Below are 25,328 nucleotides of genomic sequence, written 5' to 3' on the forward strand. Positions count from 1 at the left end.
TAAAAAGACGAATTTGTCAATGAAAGGTCGTATATGAACATTTATAGTGCGTATTTGACCAAGTTTGCAGTTTGACTTTCATAAAATACATTTCGATAATCACTTTGATCTTGCAATTCATTGACGATCCGAAGTATCTTTACAATTTGTAGGAAGTCAGTATTACAATATATTCCATACTCTTAAGAGATAGGTTGAGATATCCAAGGAAAAAAATTCATGTCGTTTCTGCGTCATGTCTAGGTAAATACATATCAAGGTAATTGTCAATTGGTCAACTCCACTATTTTGGAAAAAGCGTAATTAGATTCTGTTTAATTATTATTTTCATTAAGAATCGAACCATTAATTGACTAGGATTGCATATATAGTGGATTGTCGAACATTATCTTGGGAAATCCATGGACAATCTCTAAAATGAAATGGATACTGTTCTGCACCATTTATTTTCTAGCAAGGGAGATAACTTAATTGAATAAAAGACAAATGAAAGCTCCAATTGTTTCATTCATAATTTTGTGGCGCCTCTGAACCAGTGTATACCGGATTACAATCGCTGAATTATGAAAGGTTTTGTAGTGCTCACATGTAGTTAAATTTGGTGTGTACGGCTCTTTTAAGATTCCTAATAGGTTATCAACCTTTTCAAGCTAATTAAAAATCAAAATTTAAGAGCTTTAACTCAATCTTTTGAAGGTCACAACTCTCAAGTGAGCTAAAAAATGTAAGAATAAATGAAAATTAAATGGATCATTCTGGTGATTTCTCTTTTATTTGAACATATATAGCATATCATAGCATTTCTTTTTACCTTAGGGTGAGTATTATCGTGATTTCTTTAAGAATTTTGGATTTGGCGTTCGCTAAAAAGGAAACTTATTACCTCTGAGCTTTACAGATTCTCATCACAACTATGGTTTGCTTGTTCTCCAAGGGAAGAATTTCCGTATATAGCACATGAGATAGCTTTCGAAGTTTTATGAAAGTGATCATCTTTTAAAACTTCGTGTAAACGTTTCTTCCCTAATATAACCATAGTCTTTATTGAAACGTATCTTAGTGTCGAAGTTGACTCTAAAGGAGAGATGTGAGACATTAAAAAAAAACATGGTAGATCTCATTCTCAGAACCTATCCAAATATCGACATTCAAATGTATTTTTAGAGACTTTTTGTATAACTTGTCTTACAGTCATAACTATGCATGATACTAGAAAGTTAGGTGGAAATCCCACTGTTTTTTGGGAATATATCCTTTTTATTAATGTATTCTTCATTTAAAATACGGTCATTATCGTTAAGTTATTAAATCTTCCAGTTAGGATGGTTAACACGTCTGCTTTCAACGATCGGGGGATGTTTGTTTGAAGCTTTCATAATTTCATATTTTCATGAACTCCCTTTGTCGAATATATTAAACGTGATTGCATCTGGTTCAACACTGGTTTTAATACGCTTCCTTATTGTGTGTCAACATTGACGCGTGGTAAAACTTTTATACCAACGTCTGAACTTCGCATAATTAGTGAGAAGCAATTTCTTGACTTTGTGTATTAACTATTCAAGGAGCATCCTAGAACAAAATTTTGTCTTTTGTAATGTTTGGATGATTTCTGCCAGATTCTATGCCTTTGTTCCAACTAATCACGCCCTTTGCGAAAGCCAAATTGATGGTGCTACCTTATCTTTTCGCCAGCGAGGAGGGATACAGGTTTGGTCGGGTGGAGGCTTTCAAAACGCTTTGGACATTACGAATAACCAACTGATGGGCCTGTATGAATTCACTAGTGTTAGATCCTTGTCAGCCTTGGAGGGAAGTAATAAGGATAAGTATGGATTTTCGCCTGAAGAATTTGGTTGAAAACAAATTGTAAGCAAACCAAGATATGTTCAAAGCCGCTTTCAACTTCTTGAGTTCATGCTTCAGTCTGAGATCTGGTACGAAACCGTAGCTTTCTTCGTCCCTCTTTTAACGAGACCTGATGTTAATAGTAAAGTAAGGCTAGGTCGATGTCAATTCTTTTCGTCTGAATTTATCGTTGCGAATAATGTAAAACATAAATATCATGTTAAAGTAAATAATCTGATGTATTAAACGCATATATACAGTATTTATCACTTCGAACGAACTAGTATGACAAATGGATTTTCTTAACTTATATAAAGGTATGACCCCATATACTGCCGCGACGCGGCATGCCTATATTGCACGGCAGCCAACTGCAAACAAGTGCCTGATTTGACATTAACAGGTTGATACAACCTAAAACTGAAAAATCGTAAGTCAACTGAATTCATTATATATAAATGAAACGCGACACTGCAAAATATTCTCTGCCAGGCAACTCGGCCGCGTCGCGTCGCGCAGTGTCGGTAAAGTGTGTATTGCTGCCTACCAAACCATACAAACATCTATGACAGGCAGTGCAGTTTGTGGTCGTATCGTGTAGATGAGGACGTACCTTAACAGTAGGTCTAATGCGTGTTATACTAATGGGAAGTTCAATCGCTACCGTTTTCCTGCAAGGCTAGACACCGTTTTGGCTTACTATTAAGTAAATTTTCGGGAAATGTCACTGGTAGGCTTTTTCAAATGGTACGAATATGATATTGTAGCTGCTCAATTTTTGACGAAGCTTAAGCTTCATGGCAGCCTACACGTTTTCAATCAGATCGGAAATCTGTGACTGCGGGCCACCTCAACGTTGTGATGCCATTTTCGTGATTCCGGTCCGTGCATAGTTGGCTGTGTTTCGGGAGAGACATTAATAAAGAGAATATCCACTATATTTTACAGTTTTCCATCGGTAAAGGCGAAAACAAGCCAGATGGCTAAAAGTATGAATATTGTTTATAGTTTTGATTCTTTGACAGCCAATTATGCGCAATTTTGATCTCGTTGTCGTTGTATTGACCGCGCTTTGGAAGTCTTACTGTTGGAAATATTGGTAGACAGTGAAAGTGAAAGACAGAGTTTCGATTGCACAGGAGCTAAACATTACACAAAAAATGCGTTTAGAACCATGTGAATAAGGGTACATTCAAAAAGAGAGTTGACGTATGGGCACCGCACGAACTAATGCCAAAAAATCTATGTATCGTATTTCCATCTGCGAATCACAACAACATCCCTTTTTTTGAAGCGGATGGTGACTGGTGACAAAAAGTGGAGCACTTACCACAACAAGCGACAACGGTCGTGGTCGAACTGCAGTGAGCTGAGGGAATGATCTATTATGAGCTGTTCTTCTATGGCGAAACTCTAAATTCGTACTTGTACTGTGAACAATTGGACCGTCTGAAGGGAGCAATTACTCAGAAGCGGCCAGTTTTGCCCAATAGGAGAGGAATTGCGTTACATCAGGCACGCCATATATATCGATAGTATCTTGTAAGCACCGGGAGTTTGGTTGGAGGCTTCTTACGCATGCACCGTATGATCCGGACCTGGCACCAAGTAGTACCCAACTGTACCCGTCTATGGCGTAAGATAATGCTGGGGAAAAGTTCGCCTCGAGAGAGGCTTGTAAGAATCGGCTGTTTCATTCTTTTGCCAATAGAGGCGAGGGTCTCATAATGCATAATGCAATTACTCTCAAAATGACAAAAAGTGGTCGAACAAAACGACGATCCTTCAAAGAATGCTAAGTAAATCCTTAATAATGGATTTCTTTTTTCTACTCCTAAAATTTACTGGCACTTAGTACTGTCGTCAAGTAAGGTTCATTTGTTAATCACCGTTAAAATTGTTAAATTGTCGAAGTTAAGCATTCTTGGAAATGATTAGTGGTAGGAAATGATTAGTAGTACGATGGGACGTAAGGAAAGAAATTAATAATAAAGAGAATAGAAAAGTAGCTACTTTTTCTTATTTTTCGTATCTAATTTAATTGTAAACTTCTGTACGCTCAACTCTCGCAAAAAAAGAAATTGGTGTCGACTTCATACTTCAACAAATTTTTCCATAGCACAGTTAACACTACACCGGAACCGAATTAGGCTCTATAGTTTCTGCAGTTTTGACCTAGATTGGCAGAGTAGAATTGCTTGTGTAAGCTCATTTTATTAAGGCACAATGTAGTCAGTTAATACTGTGCCACTGTGGAAAATCATCATCATCATCAACGACGTAAGAATCGGTATCTGCTCTAGGCTTGCCTTAGTAAGGAACTCCAGACATCCCGGTTTAGAGCCGAGGTATAACAATTCAATATCCTTAAAAGTTGTTTGGCGTCCTGGCCTACGTTTTCGCTCCATTTGAAGCAGGGTGTGCCACAACTTCTTCTCCTACCATAGATATTTATCCGTGGAAATTTCATTAGGTCAATGACCAATGATGAAACAAAGGACCTTAATGGAATGTCATTCCCGGGTGAATGTAAATGAATGTAAAAGACCATAAAGACTTAAGTGAAACCAACGTAATGCGAATCTACCGAATGACCGTGATATAGGAGGCGCGTATGAATTTAAAAATTGAAAAAAATCAAAAGAATGAATTGTAGGCAGTGCCCATCGCAATCTTGTATGACTCGATAATTTCATATTTATTCTCAGGAGAATTTTCTAAAATTCCGTATTGAGAATCGCCAACGTAATAGATAAATATTTTACAGATCATTTTTGTTGCCGCTTGGTTTGCTTTGTCGTGGCGACGATGATATTTTTGGATTACTGAATAATGGAAATTTACTCAGAATATGTGAAGTGCTCCTTCATTATGAGTCAATTTGACTAGATATATTTGAGAGAATTAAGATCAGGGACAAGGACAGGCGAATTATTAAGCTTTAACATGTGTGCAAGTCTGAATTTTCCTCATTGTAACACTCTAGCGGGACCCAATTTGAGTATCAAATTTTATAGAGTTCTATGAGTATGTAGTGAAAACTTCTCATATTCCTGTGCTTTTTTTGTGACGAAACATGTAACTGTTTCAGAGCAAAACGGCGGTGACAGACAGGCAAATAGTCAGCCAGACAATGAATGGACTGATCTCAATGTGTTTTTTCTAGTCAAAACCCTAAAGTGCTGCTCATCTCAATAGCAAAACAAGGATAAATAATATCATTTATCGATGAAAGATTTACGAAAACAAAGAGTTGACATGATGACATGTTATCTAGGCTCATAAAATATTGTTAATTTGTTATTTTCTTGTTCTGTGAGTTTTCCAATTTAAAACTGACATGACGTGGTCAGAAACTTGAAAAATCATAGACGCGTTTGTCGTCGTCATATTTGCATGTGGCAAACCATTTGTCGTACAAAATTACGCCGATTTTGAAAAATTTAAAATAATTTGAAAGTAAAAATATTTCGTTGAAATTTTTTAGTTTTGAGGAAGAAAGAATTAGGAAATGATTTTCAGTGTAGTTCTTAGGCAGTACATCAAGAGCCATTGAAGATGGTGGGTTACTGGGTATGAAAACACATTCTGAGGTGAACGACCATAAACTATGTAAGAAAAGTCTAGGCGTTTGAAATTTTTTTAAAAGAAAATTTAAGGATACTTAATGACAAAAGTGAAACTAGGTCAGAGTACTACAAACAGCTTAATGATGTTTGCTTCGGTGCGAATCGAGAATTTTTTAAGCATATATAATGAAAAAAGGCGTTTCGAGTGAATTTTCATTTCAGACAAAGTTAGAAATAAAATATATAATTTTAGCTTGCAGCCAATGGTTTTTTGACGCATCATCGCGGGTCTAACCTGACGAAAACGATGAGTGATTTGAACAAGGTGACAGTAAATAGGTCATATATTGAAAAAGGGCATGTATATCAGTACATTGCGCTACGGAATTTGAATCCGCTTTCCAAATAAGGCTGATAAGTTGATCGCCCTAGACCTTGAGAAATCTTTTCCAGAGTGAAAATACGTATCCAAAAACACAAAAAGATTGTTTATGAAGGCAGTCAGTTCACTAGCTGTGGAACACTATCCATTTGGATTACTAGCGGTTTATAGCAACCCACCCACCACATGAAGCTCGTACGTTCGATAGACAGATCTAATTCGCATGGGCAATAACATTGTTATTATTGTTGTGAGGATAATAGAAACAGAAGACTTTTCTTCCGCTTCAATTATGGAATAAAAATATTCCATATGAGAGAACTCCTCATAGGAATAATCAGGTAAAACTATTTTTAGCATTACATTTCAAAAAAATCTCGTTTACTTTGTAATCGTATGCTGCGGAACATTTGTCAAAATGGCTCATCTGTACAACAGCTGTACTATTTTAAAAAGTCTATTATTTCGACAAATAGTACTTATAAATGATTTAAGCCAAAGCATTTGGCTCTTAATTCTGTGCGTTCCATGTTATTCCGACGAGAATAAATAGGAAATCGATTGGGGATATCAATGTACAATTCTGGTGATGATACGGTGGAAATGATTCTTGAAATCATTTGTTTTGATAATTAATGTGTTTTGTGTATTTACCAATAAATATTTTATTTTGTTGTAGGTAGGATTTTGATTACAGAGAAAGAGATGGCGTATTTATATATTACAGACCGCATATGTGATGTATAATAGTAAAGACTATTGAATGCTGGAAAGAATTTTAATTTCTGAGAAGATTTCAATTATGAGGGGGAAAAAACGATGGGCATGAGTTACATTTACACCAAAAGTTGGCCAAATACCATTTCTCCATAATATGCATGAAAATTGACAAAAAAAAATCGCGAGGTATATTTTGCGATGATAATGAAGAAGATATAGCATATTACTTCTGAAAATTGAACTTCTACTCAGTTATTTATGATAAAATCGCAGAGATGGCCCCTGTCAGGATGTTCTTTATGTATTCAATAATGAAAAAATTAACTAAACTATTAACTTCCTGCAACTTTGCCAAAATGAAAATCGAATAACTACAAAAGTAGAATTCGAAATGGAGTAGAAGAAGCTAGTGAGGCCTCGAATTATAAGATGGAATTCGCTCTTGTTTTGTAGAAATGCGACGGAGCACCAGAATGTAAATAGAGCAATAAACATATTTAATTTTAGGAACAACCATCGTAAATGCACATATCGTGTATCAAAAGATGTTGAACAAAAAAATGGAGATAAGAAAATTTCGGAAGTTTTAATTACAAGGTAATACTATTCCCGACGATAGAATAAAAAAAAAGTGAACAAGTCGCTGGCCAGTTATATGTTCGTAAGATTCAACAAAATAAGCTTATAAAAAGGATGTGTGGCCTATGTCAGGAGTCAGGAGAAAATGTGAATTATTGAAGGCCAGGACAAATGTAAAAAGACTATTATACGAATATATTCCAAGCGAATTTTGTTGTATTTAAATGTAATTATTCGTCGTATAAGTCTGCTTCTATATCAGACAAATGTCTGAGTCTACCTCAGACATCAGACAGTCTGTATTAGACAACAGGCAGACAAATGTCTGTGTTTTAAGGAAACAGATGGTACCGTCTGAATAGGACAATTGACTCAGGACACTTCTGGTATTCCGACTGATTTTTGTTTTGAATTTATTTGTTCGCAATTGATGAAACAATTTATACTTTTTTCTTGGACTGTATATAAATAAAAGCCCGGGCAAAGGAATCCTGACATTTTATATTCAATGTAATTTTTGATCCTCTTCGCGCGCACATTTAGGTTATAAATCGATTTTGTAAAATGTTTTTCCGTACGATTACTCTACGAAACTTCTTGTGAGAAGAAATTGAAGTCAATATCTATAATATAACCATTGTAGGCGAGTGATCCATTTTGTACTAAAATAGATAATTTTGGCACTGGAATCTTTTTTGAAAAACGACTCATTTTTAGAGAATGTTGCTCGCTCGATTCTGACTCTATACCATTGTAAACCTTTACCCCTTGTTGCTATTCAGTTTTCTATAGCTCCAATAAATGATTATCTAAACTGTTTTTGATTGGTTTCTATATGAAAGCTTAAGTATTGTGAACGAAGCCTATCATTGTCTTCAGTGAGAAATGTCTAAACTTGTGATACAAAAAAGGTAAAAAAATCAAAGATACAGACGATTTTTACCAAATTATGCAGAAATGAATATTTATTCAGCACAAGACGAAAAATTGATTTTTTTATTTGCAAGTGTAAAATACTTGGGATCAAATCAAAGAGATCTTTTCGAATTGGTTGCAATCGAAATTGTTTAATGTGGTTTTAACATGCGAACAAAACATCAATTTCAATTTTGTCGCTTCTATCCACGCGTTCTAATAGAATCTAAATAAAAAAAATATAATTGATTTTTTCCTGGATGCAAACAAAAATTTTTATGATTCCATTGTATTGTTATATTTTTAATTATAGAACAAGTCGGGAAACCGGAAGCTGGACGCTTCAGGTGAGAAAGGTTTTGTGTATTTCTTAGTACGTAGCACGTAATATATGCATATATTATGTGAGAGTATCCACATTCATAGTCTTCAATTTTCAAAGAAGCAACAAATTTGAGTATTATAACTTTGTTAGTAATAGTGCGATTTCCACCAAACTTGGTAAGATCATGCTCTATATTATAGCCTATATCACTGCAAAATTTCATAGTACTAGGATGAACTTAAGGGGGAGTTTCTAACCAATTACAAAAAATTGTAGTAATATGCTATTATTAACTTTATTTAAACAGATATCGGCATGGAAGGTATTTCGGAGCCCAGGCACCATATAGTGGCAGCCTCCTGATTTTTTTCAGATTTTTCGGTTTGGTAGTTTCTGAGAATGGCCTCCTTAAAGAAGTGATCACTTTCAACCCCCGACGCTCCCCACCCTTCCAACGAATGTCAAAACTAAGACCGGCTTTGAAAAGTAGTAATCGAGACCTTTAATTTGATACCCCACATGACTATATTTGATGAAAACAAATTTTACACCTCCCTTTTGCATGTATGGGGACCCTCCCTTAGATTCGACGTAAAAGGATGTAATTCACTGTATGCGTAAGCGTTCACAGTTCCCACCTTTCTACCAAATTTGGTGTCAATCGCTATAACCGTCTCCGAGAAAAATGAGTGTGACGGACAGACGGACAGACAGGCAGACAGTAAACCGATTTTAATAAGGTTTTGTTTTTACACAAAACCTTAAAAATTGAAACCGTCAGAGTTTTGAATGGCAGAAATTCAGAACCGTGTCCTCGAGTTTTCATCACAGAAGGAAATATCTTTGTTTGAGTAAACCGGTTCAACGTGCTTAAATTTGCTTTCTCATTTTTTCAGGGTCTAAGTTTCTGGACAAAAAAATATTTGATATAGCAGCCCGAAGGGTTCCTTCGGCTTCTTTCTTGACAGTTCAGAAAAATCTCCATTTAGTGATTCGCCGAAGACTTTTGGTGGCGAGAACAATACTATGTGAAGGATCCATAGACATGAGACAGAATTTTTTAATGGGGATTCGGTCTGGAATCTCATGGGGGAAAAGAGAAGCATAGCTCTTTAACAAATCAAAGAATAACATAACATCAACTATGGGAGTGGCTATGCAATCGAGATATATATATGTGATATTACAAAAAAATGTTTGCTATAATGGTTTCATGTTAGCTGTTTGATGTTTGCTAGAGAGAAACTTCAGTTTGGGGACAATTGATTGATTTATAACTTATCGCGTAATTTCGGTGTATGATTACATGTCTTAGTGAAAGCAGGTTTTTCAGGTTTTGTCTAAAACAAAATTTTATTTCAATTGATTTATCGTCTTTCTGTCTGTCTCATACACTTTTCTCAGAAACGATTATGCCTATCGACATGAAATTTGGTGAAAGGTTTGGAACGGAGAATAGCATGCAGTGGGTAACATCATTCTACGTTCAGTTTAAGGGATCCCCACACACGTGAAAGAGGTATCAAATGAAAAATCTTGATTAACGTTTTCCAAAGTCGGTATTAGTTTTAAGAAGAAAGGAAGGAAAAGTGTGGGGCTAGAAAGTGATCATTCGCAGACCCCTTTTCAGAAAATATTATATATAAACGCCCCCCTTAAGTATATTCTAGAGTCATAAAGTTTCGCAGCGATGCAGGTTATAATATAAAGCAGGATAACATTGGGTTAAAAGTTTACTATTACTGACAAAGTTATAGTAGCTCAAAATTGTCAGCTTCATGTTACTGCAACCCAAAACACAGAATAATATCACACTAAAGTGAACAGTCGAACATACTAAACCATATATGTATTACCAACTACGTAAAAATGGAACAGCTATGCATTCAAATTTGAGCGGTAATTACATAAAAATCCGAAAATTTTGTTCGTTGGGTATCCAACATGGTAACCTATCTCAAAAAGTTTTCAGCGAATCAGGACATTACGTAACCATGAATGAGACCTGGATTCGGTTGTTATCTCATATCATGAAGGCACATTCGACGTTGGAACACTCTTTATATGAACGTATGTGAAGTTTCATTCCAATCTATCAATTCATTCTTTGATTTTGTTTGTGGATTACTTGCAAACTGGTAAAACAATAAATTTTGAATATTATTGTAACCCTTCAGACCAGCTGAAGGCAAAAAATCGTGAAAAAAGATTAGGGTTGCAGAGGGAAATAATTCCTTTCCATCAGGACAATGCACCGTGTCACAAGAGCATTTTGACAATGGCTAAAATTCATGAATTTAAATTCGAATTGTTGGAGCATCCATCGTATCCACCAGATTTGGTCCCTAGCGACCTCCATCTGTTTCCAGACCTAAACAATTCATGCGTGGAAAGCGTTTTTCATCAAATGATGAGGTCATAACAGCTGAGGAAGCGTATTTTGCAGCCCTTCCAGATTCTCACTTCAGGGATGGCATTCATAAATTGGAGTTTCGTTGGAACAAGTGTATTGATGTTCACGGAGACTATACTGAATAATAAAGTGTATTTCAAACCATAAAAATTGTGTTTTTCTTATCGAACCGCAAAACTTATTGAACAACCTGGTAATACACGTTATGTGGTTGTTTAGGGACAATTACCGTGAGAAATATTGTCCGTTTTAGATTGCATTCTAGGATCTAGAGAAGGCATATGACCGAGTGATATACAAATTCTTCTGATATGCATTGCGGTAACTCCTAGTGCTAGAGGAACTCTTTCTACCCCGATCCGAACAGAAACTTTGGGAATAAATCGGAACCGCTCTGTGCCTCTGTCGATATCCATAAAAATTAGCGTCCATTCATGAACAACCGAACTCAATGAAATAAGTACTACCAGTATCAGTGACAGCGAGCTGGTGAAAACAGGACGATTTAAATATCTTCGCGAAATACTTTCAGCTAAAAATTGGTTCACGTATTAGCGTAACGTAGATGAAGTTCTACAGATAAAGTCCTTTGCGATTGCCGTCTCAATGAACGTTTCGAACTCAAAATCTACCACAATGCCTTTTACCTTATCTCCCTCTATAGTTGTAAGTGCTGTCCGGTTACCAAAGAGAACCAAAGGTCGCCTTGCGGGAGTGGAGGCGAAGATGCTTCGCTGGACCAGTAGCGTTAGACATCCGCCATGGAGATGGGATTTAAATCCATCATGGAAATGCAATTCGCGCTGATGAGAACTCATAGGTACGGTTGGTCTGATCATTGAAGTTGATGAGAAACGACCAAAAGAAAAACGAAACAACGATGGCTTCATGTGATAGACGATGATTTGAGAGTTACTCGGTTCCAGCTGGAACAAACTGATGACTGCGAAAAGTGGTGAATCCGATCTAGACAAGCCTATCCCATTGCCTAATAAGACAAAGGCTATAGAAGAAGGCACTAAGCGAGATAGATACAGAATGCAACGCACTGCGAAACGAATAAAGTTCATTATTAGCCAAAAGTATGCATTGCATCCGTGCATGCAATAAATTATCACAAAGTTCGAAAACGAAATAGTCAATTGTACAGGCAATCATCAACACTAATATCCATAGCAGTGTGAGAAAAAAAAGTTGAAAAAGACACTATAACCCAGAAGGTAAGAGAGTACAAGAATAGTAAACGTTATCATGTTGGATTCTTAAAAAAAAGTGAAGGGCAATTGATTTTGCCAGAAGTCATGAATTAATTCACTTGGTATCGATTTCTGTTACCATTTGACATAGAGCTACTTTCTAGCAGGAGTTCTGCAAGAAAGAAAATGTTTGTTGCTACCTCACAGCTCCTTTTATAACACACGCAACCTAATATACAGCCAATATATTAAAATGCCAAAAATTCAAGCGCCTATTTAAAATTTGAATATAAACCAGTTTTGATTTATCGAATCGTAAAAGTTGCGATAAAAGTGAAAGCGAAAGCCTCTCTTTTTCTTCATAAAGTCGTCATCACAGAACGGCGGAAATGAATGCTTTCGCTTCTCTCCAATGAAATCGCCTTGAACAGCACCGAAACTAACTCCACGTTGCATCTAGATCACTTTTTTAGGCCAACCTCACAGTTATCTACAAGGCCTTGACTTTCATTTAGAAGAATTCGCAAGTAAATATACCATGAAAAAAGTCAGTGCAAGTTCAATGTCTATTAATAGGTGCTGAGATTGGCGTAGGGTTGAATAGAAAAACATGGGGTCAGAGCAAAAAAATGAGAATACCCTGACCAGACAGATATTCAACCAAGTTCAATGCAATTAGCGGCGGATTTTTTTTCTATAACTTAAATCGTGTGTTTTGTTGCTAGGTGAGAAATGACTTTAAGCTGCAGTAATCCTGCAATTGGGTACGGGAATGGGGCTCATTGCTTGGAGTTTTTTGGGTACACGAGAGTCAGCAAAAATAGGAACAGATAGATTGGTTAAGCAGATATCGAGTGATCACATGCAGCTTGGAGCGTAGCAGTGGGAAATAAAAAAGTGGGTTAGTATAGCTGTTTTTTGATTAAGGGAACTGCTTAGGGTAACTAAGAAAAGCATACGGGATTTGAATGACACATTTCAGACGTCTCTGTCCAATAGTTCGATGCCCAAGGTTGAACATGCTGTTTAGTTGCACCAAGGCACTCCATTGAAACCTTTCTCCGTACAGTATTATAATCACCAGAATATCACACAATAAACCACATTGTCAACAGTTAAGTAATATCGAATAAAAGTTTACTACTTTCATTGAACAGAATATCGTAAATATTAAGATATAATTACTTTCTCCTCCACAACACCACATGGTTCACCGATATTATATCGTTCAGCCGGAAAATATAATGACACGCTGGCGAATGCGATGGCCATGTGGAAGCACGCTAGCCGCACTTTATCTCAAGTTTAAGTACTGATAATGGCTCAATATTTGATATTGCATTGAGTTGCATAATGTTTTACCAATAAGCTGAGATTCATATTTACCTGGTCCTCTCTCGGGCAGTTGCACATAATTGTTGTATCGTGCATTACGTGCTTTTCCGGCCATGCTTCTTGCAATGGAGATAATTTACTTTGAGTTAGGATTGAATGGGTTAATACACTGGTTGATTGAGTGGAAGATTTCAGACGACGAACACACTCTAAATAAGAAATGCGGAATAATCAAAAAAGGAAAAACTGCGTTTAGTCAATGGAAAGAACAATTAATGATCAATGATTGTATCGCAATCAAGCACGAATACTGCACTATATACTTTAGCTGTATGGAGAACGGAACAATAGTATACACCTTTTCTTGAAACGTGGATCCACGAGATCACGACAATCAATGTAGAGATACAAGTATATATGAAAATGGGAAAGATGTTGAGAAAATTGACGCAAGAAGTGATCCCGCGATCAGAGCTGAGGTTCGTTCGGTGACGGCAGCAACCGACAATAAAGTGAACGAAAAGAAACTCGTAACTGGAGATGTTGGAACTTTGTTGGAAGTCCGTGGCTGTCGTCGTAATCGAAGACTCCACATTTAAGCCCCCAAAATTCAGAGGTTTATGATCGTTTTTCATATGCGTTGTGAGTGACTAACAAACGGCGGCGTGGTTACAGTACGAGAACAATAGTAACCGTTGCAGCGATGAATAAGAGTTTAAAAATAAACTGAAAAAGTAAAGTAACGGAAAGGAAATATCTGGATTTTAAGACGTTGGGTCAAAGAAATTGCGTCATTCAGAGGTAGTTGCCATATTAATAATCTTCCAATTTAAATGAATGATGATTGATTCATTGAGATATTTTTGCGAAGTTGGCGATTTGGTCCAATTTACCAATAATTATTTTCAATAAAAATACATCAGTTTTACCTCTTTTCCAATATTTTGTTCAATAATAATTATTTATATGCGGCTAGTATCTGAAGATTTTACCAAGTATCTATTATATATTTTCTGGTCAATTTAACCTCGCAATCCAATGGACCTTAAAAGGGAGTCTAGAATAAGGCTTTTGGCTTATTTTTAAAATTAAGATCATAAAGGATGATCATAACTTTCTTTGTCTATTCTACATAAGGATATCCCTGTAACCAAGGCTTAACCAAAAGACATTTCCTCTCCGAATAAATCGGTTGTCAACCACTGCTTCCAAACTGGATTTTTTCACTATTTTTTATATTGTTGTTGTTGTCGTCGCTTGTCCACGTTGCGATCTTACATGCCATGCCACGGTGCGCCGGCCGCCTCTAGATAGCTTTACCATTACCTTCGTTCTTTAAAGAGGGACCATGAGGGGGCGGCCCAGTTGCGTTGATTATGAATTCATCGAAGGTGAACATTTGGAATAGTGATAGGATAGCAGTCAGTCACCACAGAATTATAGCGAAGAAGTATTTGATAACGCTAGAAGACAGCAAGTAAAACAAGATCTAGACGATGAATTAAGAGTTGCCATAACTGGTGAAATAATTTAGAATAATTGAGTAGCTGATGACATCACGATTTTAGGTGTAGTGTGTATCGAGGTTAATGCTTGATGAGTGTTCGAAGGAAACATCACAAAAATGTCGCATCAGTGTTAATTTAGTGATGAGTGGTTTGTGGTGTTGAATAAAAGAACTTGTGTGGTACTAATTGATTAATATGCTACCAAACTACACTGTTTATTTTTTATTATTTGTTAGAAGAAAAATTTGGAAAGACTACGAAGAGTAATTATAGTTCACACAAACTCTTACGTTTTTGACAGAAGTGTCTGGCATAAAATGAATTTCATTTAATATTCAAATCACAAAATATTCTGTGGAGCTTTTCTAAAACGAAGTTTCCAGCTTAAGTTACGCAATCGACCATGAACTTGTCCATTACCCCTAACACAAACTGGAACTGCATGGAGTGTAAAACTAGAACGGTAGCTCTTCGAAATCAGAGGATCTAATACCTACATTTAGTTACTGGTATTGAAGCCCCATTATTACCACCTGATCTCAAATATTGAGCTAAAGGTTCATATTTCACAATGTAATTAAAGCATGCTTAAGATTATCATGACTCTAGTGATGGTTGATTGATAAGACCATTCCACTGTAACGAAAGTTGCTAGAAGACCTAGACTCTATGCCTTGAATAGCAAATCATTCTATTGATAACCAGATTCATTTTTATGGTACCAAGCGATATCACAGTACTCGACAAATGTGTACATTAGTTGCCGCACGGCTGTGATGAATCACAAACAAATTATAAACAAATAAATGGTGCGAACCGGCAAAAATATAACTATTGTTACGTGACTATGATAATCAGAGTTCTGGGCTTGGTTGCCAAATTTTTTGATTAGCACCGGTACAGATGGAATTGCGTGGCAAAAATATTGTGACAGGTTTTAGCACGTAAACGAAATAGAAATTCAGTGACAGTCACAGATAAGATATGGTTAATGCGCATGCGATTCATTGGATAAATTATCATTTGAAATTATTCTTCAAAAAAAAAGTGAGAACTTGCTGTAAAGCTTTTGCTACTTAATTGAATTATTCAAAAAATTTCGAAGGCTGAGATTAATCAAAAAAAAAATCGGGAACCGAGCGCTCGGTACATCAGATCAATTTGTAATGCATTTTGAAGATCAGATTTTATATAGAGACATTTTCATGATTTTGTCCAAATTTTCGGGCTGTGTAGTTTTTGAGAATGAGTCCTACTTTAGTTCTGATTTATACTTTTTGACCTCTCACTAATACTAATCAGAATTTTTCAATGACACAACACACGACTATACTTGGAGAAAAAAATGTACACCCTTTTTCGGTTCTATAGAGACCAATCCCCTCAACAACATCAATTTACTGTGGTCATGCTTCTACTCTTATATTAATTGATGATTTCTGGGACGCTTCCCATTAAACCATTCACTGATTCTACTTGAAGTAGCTGCAGACCTTAATAGTAAATAAGAAAGGATTTGGTGCCAAAGAGGCTTTTGCATCAATTATAGATTCTTATAGGTTACATTCCATTATCAATAAAGCTATAATAAATCGAGCCCACGGAATAAATTTGACAAAACTCTGCCAAAAGAAATGAGGGTATTTCATTCATTATTTTATTTCAATTTTTAACAAAATTGCATAGATATTTCGGTAATATAATTGGGAACCTATTCACTCTAGGCTCGACTTTTTTCTTTGGGATCCTGCTCATTTATAAATATTTCATGAATGCATTTAAAAATATTGATCGGTCCTTTCGATGTAGAAAAGTCGAGGATAAAGGGTACATTGCGGCAGATTTCAAGTTCATGTTACACGAAGGAAAGGAGGATTTTCATTCTGCTGCGAGTGTTAAATACCAGAACTGAAATAAGTTTTGACTAGAATAGAAAAATTATGTTAGTTCGAACCCAATTTTGAAAAGTTGGTCGGGATATACATTTTCAGACCACTTCTGAAGCTAAGCCTACAGGAGCTTTGTCAGAAATTATACTGGTAGAGAATATAAACGTTCAGGTCCTAAACCAAGCAGTTTTGTGGCCAAAAGATACTGGTACCAAAGAAAGACGCAAAGGAAGTTAACAGCCATTAAGATTAGAAGAAAGGCTTAGGCGACCTCTAGTACGAATTATCTAGAAAACTCTGCCCGAAACCGCTACAAATATTCGAAAAGCAGTGGCCGAAAACTGCAGTATTAAGTTGTCAAAATCTACGACCCAGCGAATTTCTGGACAATATCTGCAAGGATAATTATCCTAAATAAAATAATATTATTTTTTTGGAAGAAGCAAAGTTATCACTGCAGGGCCATAAAAGAAAATCCTTTATTTCTATGAAAACTGTACGCGTCCTTTTGAAATTTGTTTCCGAGCATCAACACAGATTCATGGCGCAGAATGAGGCCGCCCTCGTTGGAATCACGAGAGGTAAATTCAATTTGCTTCCCAGTGATTATATTTGATACATAGGACATACAAAGGATTAGCGACCCAATCTGAAATGCCAAGTACTATAGATATGACTTAAAAGATGAAGACATTATAGCAGTTCAAACTTGCTGTTATATTTTTGGACAAAATATGTTTTCGTATGTTCAGAAAAATTACTGAGTGTTATTTCTTTCAAGATGATTATTATGTCCAATTACATTAGTCATTAGATTAAATCAAAAGAATTATTCGAATCGTATCACCGTCCCAGAAATTCGATCTAAACCCCATTGTGAACCTTTGGGAAGTGTTAAATCGACATGTTCATATTCAGGTGTGTCACAGGGAGAATGAACGAAGACCCCGATTGATGTCCTGATTAATTCTGTAAACTCGATGCCCGGCAAATGAGAGCCAGGGACAAAGGTCAAGGGTTATGCTACTATATATAAATAGAAAAAATGCTCTAAAGTTTGAAATTTATTTCTTATGTGGCTTTAATATATTCGTTTTCATATTTTTACCTCCTAAATTTTTGACTAATTTTACGAAAAATCTAGAATTTTTTTTTCGATTATCAAAAATTGAATCAGAAACATTATTAGCTACAAAATACAAAAACCAGACCAAAAAATATTTACCTACTCCCTTTTTATAACCCTTTTAATTCCATATCAATAGGTTGTTTCAACGTTACCCTACTATTTTCTTCCAAGTTTTACTTTGACAGAGTTTCCTGGCGCCTGTTATTATTGATGACCAGTAACAACCTAAGGCGGCCATATACGATCATGTAGGGCGGTTGATTATGCCTGAAGAGTCCATAGTCCACTGTTGGACTGAAAACATCATACAGGTACCGGCAAGGCAACATTAGTTCAACTCTAGTCATCACTGGCGTTCAGAGGTAAAGATTCTTCTTCTGCAGTGTACCGTTAGGTCTTGAATACACACTTCAAGGCCCTGATCCGGCCCCAACGATTATTATTTTTATTATTTAAAATAGAACGCTCACTGCCTAAATGGCCTGTCCACCAAGCGTCTGCCGTGCATTTGAGTGAGTGAGTGTAGGAAAGCTGCAACAATAAGAGTGAGGAAGGCGGCGAACTGGCCACCGAAAATGATGAAGCTTTCTACAGAACAAAATGCGGCTCTGTTGAGATGCCGAAACCTTACTACCAGTGGAATAGTAATTTACCTGGTTTCGCTCAAGTCGTCGTCAGCTAAACGATTACCCAAAGAGTGGTCAGTAGGACGTATTAGGGGAAAAAGGCCTATAGAGAAATCTAAGGAAAGCTGAAGTGGTGTAGCGAATTAAGAGAGACGTTTTAAAGGAACTCAGTTCAGAAGACGAGCATAACTATGCCCTGAGTTTCTAGAGGGCTGCAATGGGGCCACTCAAAAGATATACAAGAGATTACGTATACCAAATTTACCATCATTGAGGGAATACTCTCTCAGCCAAGCGGAGATCATAAAAGGAACAGAGAACTAGGAGATAATAGTAGTACCAACAATGATCAGAGAGGAACCACCGGAACAACTTCACAGAAGCAGTGTAGAGATCAACATAAGTTGGTGATAAGTTTCTAGAGGGTTGCGATGAGATCATTTAAAAGATATACAATGGATCATGTGTACTAATTTCATCATTAGTCAGGGGTTATTCCCTTAATAAAAAACAAATTGTGAAAGGCACCACAGACTTGGAAGATAATAGTAGTACCAAGAATAATCAAAGAAGAGCCACTGGGACTCTGCGGAAGGATATAGGGAAACAACTGCTGCAAACAGTTGGTGGCCTGAAAGATTCTCAGATTGGCATTTTGATTTCCACAGAACGATCTCATTGTTGGTTACCGATTCGGCTGAAAATGTGTGATTGTGAGGAATGCATCACATTCGACCAATTGGAACCAAATTAGGAGGACCTTATCGACAGCTATACAGAGCAAAAACGGCTCTGGTAGGGCACTGATTAAGGACTCAGGCAGTATATTGTCTTCGCGAGTATTCCACAGGACACCGTAAAACGCTTAGTATTGTAGAGCATCATTATATGTGATAATCTACTCAACCTTCAACAAGCCGCATTAGCGAATAACCCCTATTAAAAAATCAGTAGCAGACAAAAAATAGTCTAGAAAATCTCAAAAGATACTTTTTAAAATAATTTAAGATTACAAAAATATATTATATATGTAAAGTTCAATCAAGATATCTTTTTTTCTTCAAAAAAAAAAAAAGATGTGTGCCCTTAAAGTAGCCTTATGTTCTTCACAAAGCATTCGACGATAGTATATTGCCAAACGCAAGAGATGTGCGGTATATTTGGCAAGCAGAGGATAGGCCTTTGGAAAGAAGAGGGGTCAATTTCCTTCAGTTCTGAAATTTTTTCGGAGGTCCGAAGTAGAAACATACAGCGAAATGGCTAAAGTTAAAGGGATAAAAGAGGGACCCGCATAATGTTCATTCTGACTCTGGTAAGAATTACGGTCTTGCCCATATTACAGTAGAGTCCCGATAATTTGTATTGTTAAGTGACTGACGATTTGGTATGAAGTATTGGGATTACCAATTCTGAGAGTGCAAAATAAAGAAAATTGACTTTGAGGACCGGAAAATTTGTACGAATTAGCTGGATAAATCGATGTATGAATTATCGGGATTTTACTGTAGTTTAAATTCAGAATAATTTCGAAATGAACTCGTCATATAATATGATTTTGATAGCAGCTTGATCGACCGCATCTGATTTCAGTTTTTTGGCATTTCCGGTCAGTTTTTTATCAGTGGTATTTGGCATTTTGTCATGAATAACCTTGCCGCAACGTTCGGAAATTATCAAAATTTGCTATCAAAACTCAAGAAATTTTATTACAATTTAAAAAGGTAGCATCTTACTTACACTGATTTTAAACAAAAAGTCACCTTTTTAGATGAAATAAACCAACCCCTCAAGCAATTCATCAGTCACCATTAAACGATAACGATTTAATGCTGTATGGCATAATGTCAGTCATATCCCATAAATAGGCGAAAGGGTTGTTGGATAGCTTTTAGAGACTAATTGGAGCTGTATTTCGTTCAGATAGGGACAAAGATTATCACTTTCTTGTAATGTAAAGCATCTGGGTGATATTCTGGATCCTAGGTTAAATTCGAGATTAAATATAGAACTGAGGGTTGAGAAGGCCTGTACAACCTTCCACGCTTGCAAGAAGATGTTCGTGAGGAAATGGAGTCTCTCAACGAGTGTAATTCTTGGAATGAACACAACCGCGGTGTTTTCCATTTTAACGTACGATTCTATTGTATGGCGACTGGTTGTGAGTAGGAAATACAATGCTATTCAACTTAATAGGATCCAAGGAACCGTACTGAAGGCAGAGGACCATGTCATCCCCTTACATCTTCCACTCTTGGACCTTATATCGAACAGTGCCGTCAGACTCCTTGAGTTAAGATCCTGACCAGCGAAATGCTGCGGCCATACTAAGATCCTAGATGAAATACCTCGGGAACTCTGGCCGTTTCCAAAGGACTACGCCACACGCAAACTGAGTTTCAAGAGGAATTTTGAGATCGGACTTCCACTCAGGACAGAATTACGACACGGTATTCATTACTGACGGATCAAGGATGGTCTGTGGAGTCGAACGGGAGCATTCTCGGAGGTGCACAGTTTAGTCGAGCAAACACTCGCACAAATAGAAAAAAAGCAGTAATACAAAGTTTTCCAATGCTCTACGACATTTTTATGATATCAAGATATTGGTTAAATGTAACGACGAAAAAAGCTTGCATGCATGTTTTTGAACCAATAGAAAACAAAATTGGGGACAGGTTCGTTTGCAAGCTGATGATTGTGGTAACTAAAATTAATAAAAATTAAACCGTAACAAATGGTCTTTCATATGGATCAAATTACATTAGATTGAATTGATAATTTGATATTCATTGAACAACCCACTCGAAGTGGTTCCTCCCCCGCAAAAGTGGTTATTGTGTCATATAAAAAAGTCCCATCTGATTCCTGAGTCCAAGTGAATTAGGCATGATTTGAAATAACAAATACCGACGAAATATAAAAGCTCCTCATTCTATCGTAACAATTGTAGCATATTTTATTAATAAATTACCTAAATTGAAATTGGCTCTTGCGTCTTTCACGAAACTACATTGAAACGTAATCTGCATACATCTTTTGATGAATTTTCAAATATGTAGACGCAATTATCGTACTACATATTGCATATATTCATGTTTGTATCTCTCCTAGCCAAACGTATATTAAATACACACATATGAAATAACATGATTTGCCGCATTGCCAAAAAACCATAAGACGAAGGAAAATTTGTAGGGGCCATATACCTCTCGAATAAGAAATTAATAAGGGCACCATTGTCAAATTCATGCATACATGAATTATGAACTGAACCGAACTAAAAGAAATGTTTGTTTTAATGGATTTTTATATAATTAATTTCTCTGATATTCTCTGTAAGCTATTTATGGAGAAAATTTGTACCATTTGACAAATAGCAAGTTCCTTGAGTTGTGGCGCTCTTTGGCAAAAGGCGAGCATAGGAGAATAATATATTAATCAATTGTCATTTCAGTGAACTATGAGTACATAAGTACAAATGTATCTAAACGGGTGAAAAAAGGAGAAACTATCTTCTGGCGACGTTTCAAATTTGTCTTCGGTACATGTCTAGTGCCAAAAATTCATGTTAAAGTTCTACTTGAATGCAGGATGAAAGAACTCTGCCTCGTGGTGTATAAATGGCTTACTCTGTGTTGGACAATGGGAAATCGTATTTGGGGCAACATTATCTGAGCGGTTGTAGTTCTTGAATATTTTCAAATTTAGGAAGAAAAATCATTGAGTTCCAAGTAGTTCCCCAGACAGTATATAGGAGCCGAGCGGCTTCTGAATGTTTGATTTGTGGGAGGTCTCTCTTGCAAACATTCCAACCATTTTATCAAGATTCTACTGGAACATAATATAAAGCAAACACAACATAAAATTCGTTATCCTCGCTCCCGACACGACCATGACTTGTGCTCAAAAGCAGTTTAAGGGTAGAGAATTAAACTCCTATCCAAATACCATGAACAAACAATGAATAAAATGCTGGATCGAAACACAAATGTTATTCAATATTTTGTCAAGGTTGCAAGTCTGGCTTGATTGTGTTTATATTCCTCCCAGCCCTTCTTCTAGCAGAAAACGAATCGATGAAGGTTAAAAAAATGCTAACCAAAACAACGATCCAAATTGAATCAGTGTAAATTGGTTGTGAACAGCATTGAGTGAAAATAATCCTAATTTCTGCAACACCTCTGAATTTGTGTGGTTTTTTCCAGTCCAAATTATTTACAGCGCTGGATGTCATACACAATGATAAAGCCAAAATTGAAACGAGCATTATCGTATTTTAGCACCTTCTTGTATTCTATTTGTAGAAATCTAAGTAGATAACATACCGTGAAAAATAGATACTAATTACTTACATTCTTGCTTATTGAATCTGATACTCAAAACTGCCTTCAAATCTTCTAGCGTTAACGACATTGTGCTTTGATACTAGACGTATGTCCTCAAAATAATCCAAATAGCTGGGTAGATCCGTTAACACGAGGATAATAACTCAGATAGAAAGCCAAAGGCAATCACGTTGAATTCGCGGTAAAGAATTTTTTTGTTACGGAATTACACTTGGGAGAAAATATAAGAAAGCTGGGTTTGCGGTACGCAATCACAGAATTGTGAATAATTGCACTCTGTCGGATAGAACTTTATAAACGCGATTACTCACAAAATCCACGTATGCTCGAACGTCTTGCGCTGAGTTTTCACAATAAGGCTTATCACTTGCTACATTCAATTCGTGTAATTTCTAGATACTTTTTTTCCAGCGACAGATGCAAGGCTGAAGTACTCGATCTTACATTCAAGGGTGAGGGATGAGAAACAACTAATCGATTGGTTGGTCTTGAGCGTAAACTGGCAACGGGGACACTTTATCTACTCTCGATTTATCTACGAGGGGTTTATCATTTATTCTTACACTTGTATGTGCAATCGACCACGAATTATAACTCACTGCACACAGCAAAGCTAATAATTTTTTTCAATTTTCCAGATTAAGTGTAGTTAATAAAAGTGACATAGAAAATGTTATGGGGAAAATCAGTGGAAAACGAATTGGCTGCAGCGGCACGTAATGGTAAAAATTCGCTACGCGACTGAAAATTCCTCCCAATTGAGATACTAATAATAAAATTTGAACGAGATCACGGTTTAAAGTGTAAAACTAAGGGAGCACCACTATTTAATCCAATGTATCGACCGAAAATTCACTTAGCGGAGAAACTACACCGGCCAACATAAGCTCTAGAAGCAACGCTAACAAAAAAACCTTAGCTAATACACACGACGAATCTAGCTAGGGGCTTGAAGAATAAAAGGGGATGCAGTGGTGCGAAGAAGTATTAATACAAAATTCCCATATTTAGCGGTGTATTTGCGAGAACCAACAGAGATTAAAAATTTCAGGCACAGATAATCGTGGAGAACATTGTACCCCAGGAATTGCAAATATGATAGCGACGTCAAGTGGTTGGAAAATCAAACAAGCTACAAACATGAACTCGTTGTTGGCCTCTATTTGTAATCCTATTAGGAAATGCAACTAATTTAGTCTACTGGTCGGTCATGTAACTGATGTTCAAGTTGAAACAGAAATTTTTCTTTATTTTTAAGGTAAAAGTAGCTTTATTTTGCTTTGGGACGAGATTGCCATACATTTTTGGAACAGTAGGTAGAGCGTCACTAATCTCATTTGACCGTTATGATCGTTATCTTCTGACTCCTTAATTCAAAGCACGGGCGGGATACATTGGAATTGAATAGACAAGGTACAACATTCATTAGTAATGATTGCTTCCCTTATTTTGAATAAAAAGATTTATAAACAGAGTCACTTTCTTCAAATAATAAGTAAAGATAACAGGCAGTCTCATTGAAAATGAAATGGGAAGAAATAACATTAAGAGTCTGTGCGGATGTCTTACGCTTCACAAAGGGATAGAGCTTTCTGCTAATTTTTGGTAGTCCCTGATGCAATATGCTGTAACTAGAATTCGGCCAATATACAGATATTCTTTGAACTTAAGGGGGGTTAGCAGCATGTAACCAGATGCATGGGGGCATTTTGAGGACTAGGTATCATTTTCGGTATCATCGTCATTTTTCGGTCGGATAATTTCTGAGGATGCATTTCACAATTCCCTGACTCCCTTCCCTCTAAAATTAATGGTGAAATTGAGATCTGTTTTCGAAAGTACTAATCAGGACCTTTGATTTGATATTCCACGTGGCAAACTTCAATGAAAGCGGTTTCCACCTCTCTCTTTGCATATATAGGAACTCGCCTCTTAAAGGCGCATGTTTACAGTTCTAATATTTTCTGTGTGACTGTCAATAATAGACAGTTCAGTTCAAATGTGTTTTGTTGGTGATTTGAACGTACAGCCCCGCCCAGTGATCAAATAGAGAATCTAATGCACAGAGGACCAAGTTTATTAGAAGCTTTGGTGCAGTTAGACATATTATTGTCCAACGAATTTGACTTTCGTCAACACTGGGTTGGTATTTAAAATATCTTGGTATCCTAGTGAGAAGTAGTGACTAACGGGCCGTCATCTATGGAACTATGGAGGGAGCCACAGGGACGTAGGCCCGCATGTCCAAAGCCAAAACCGAAAAGGACGTCAGGTTGGTTTGCAAGAACATTGGAAGGGCAAACATTCCCGAAAGTGTATCTAGACTAGACTAATATGGCTCCACATCTCCCAGTACGTAATCAACCACAACCTCTCAGTAGAACAAAAAATAATACATTAATGAACTCTCGACCTAAATCCGTGGAGAAACGCCTATCAAATTATGATAAGACTACTCAGAAGTCGTTCATCTTCTCAGGTCACGTGTCCTGCTTTGTTGCTGAAAATTATTCAAAAGTTATACTCCTAGCAAGAAACGGGTGCTGAG

The 25,328-nt window shown here is 36.6% G+C and overlaps 1 protein-coding gene across 7 annotated transcripts in view; it reads right to left on the reverse strand.

Annotated features, from left to right (window-relative positions):
• The window catches only part of LOC119653780 (reticulon-1-A), an 82,614-nt gene that overhangs the window by 16,107 nt on the left and 41,179 nt on the right, over positions 1-25,328 (reverse strand). The window contains exons 1-2 of one of the 7 annotated variants that reach the window (XM_038058810.1): positions 13,641-13,801; positions 13,334-13,491 (exon numbers count right to left, since the gene is read on the reverse strand). The exons of 4 other annotated variants lie outside the window; for them this stretch is intronic. In XM_038058810.1, the coding sequence (XP_037914738.1) occupies positions 13,334-13,397 (64 nt within the window). In that variant the 5' untranslated portion in view covers positions 13,398-13,491; positions 13,641-13,801. Of the gene's footprint in view, positions 1-13,132; positions 13,267-13,333; positions 13,492-13,640; positions 13,802-22,786; positions 23,624-25,328 lie in introns of those variants that run through there. 2 more of the 7 variants (XM_038058819.1, XM_038058843.1) reach the window with 2 other exon arrangements.

Source organism: Hermetia illucens, chromosome 1 (assembly GCF_905115235.1).
Source record: "Hermetia illucens chromosome 1, iHerIll2.2.curated.20191125, whole genome shotgun sequence".
In the NCBI taxonomy this organism is placed as follows: Eukaryota; Metazoa; Arthropoda; class Insecta; order Diptera; family Stratiomyidae; genus Hermetia; species Hermetia illucens.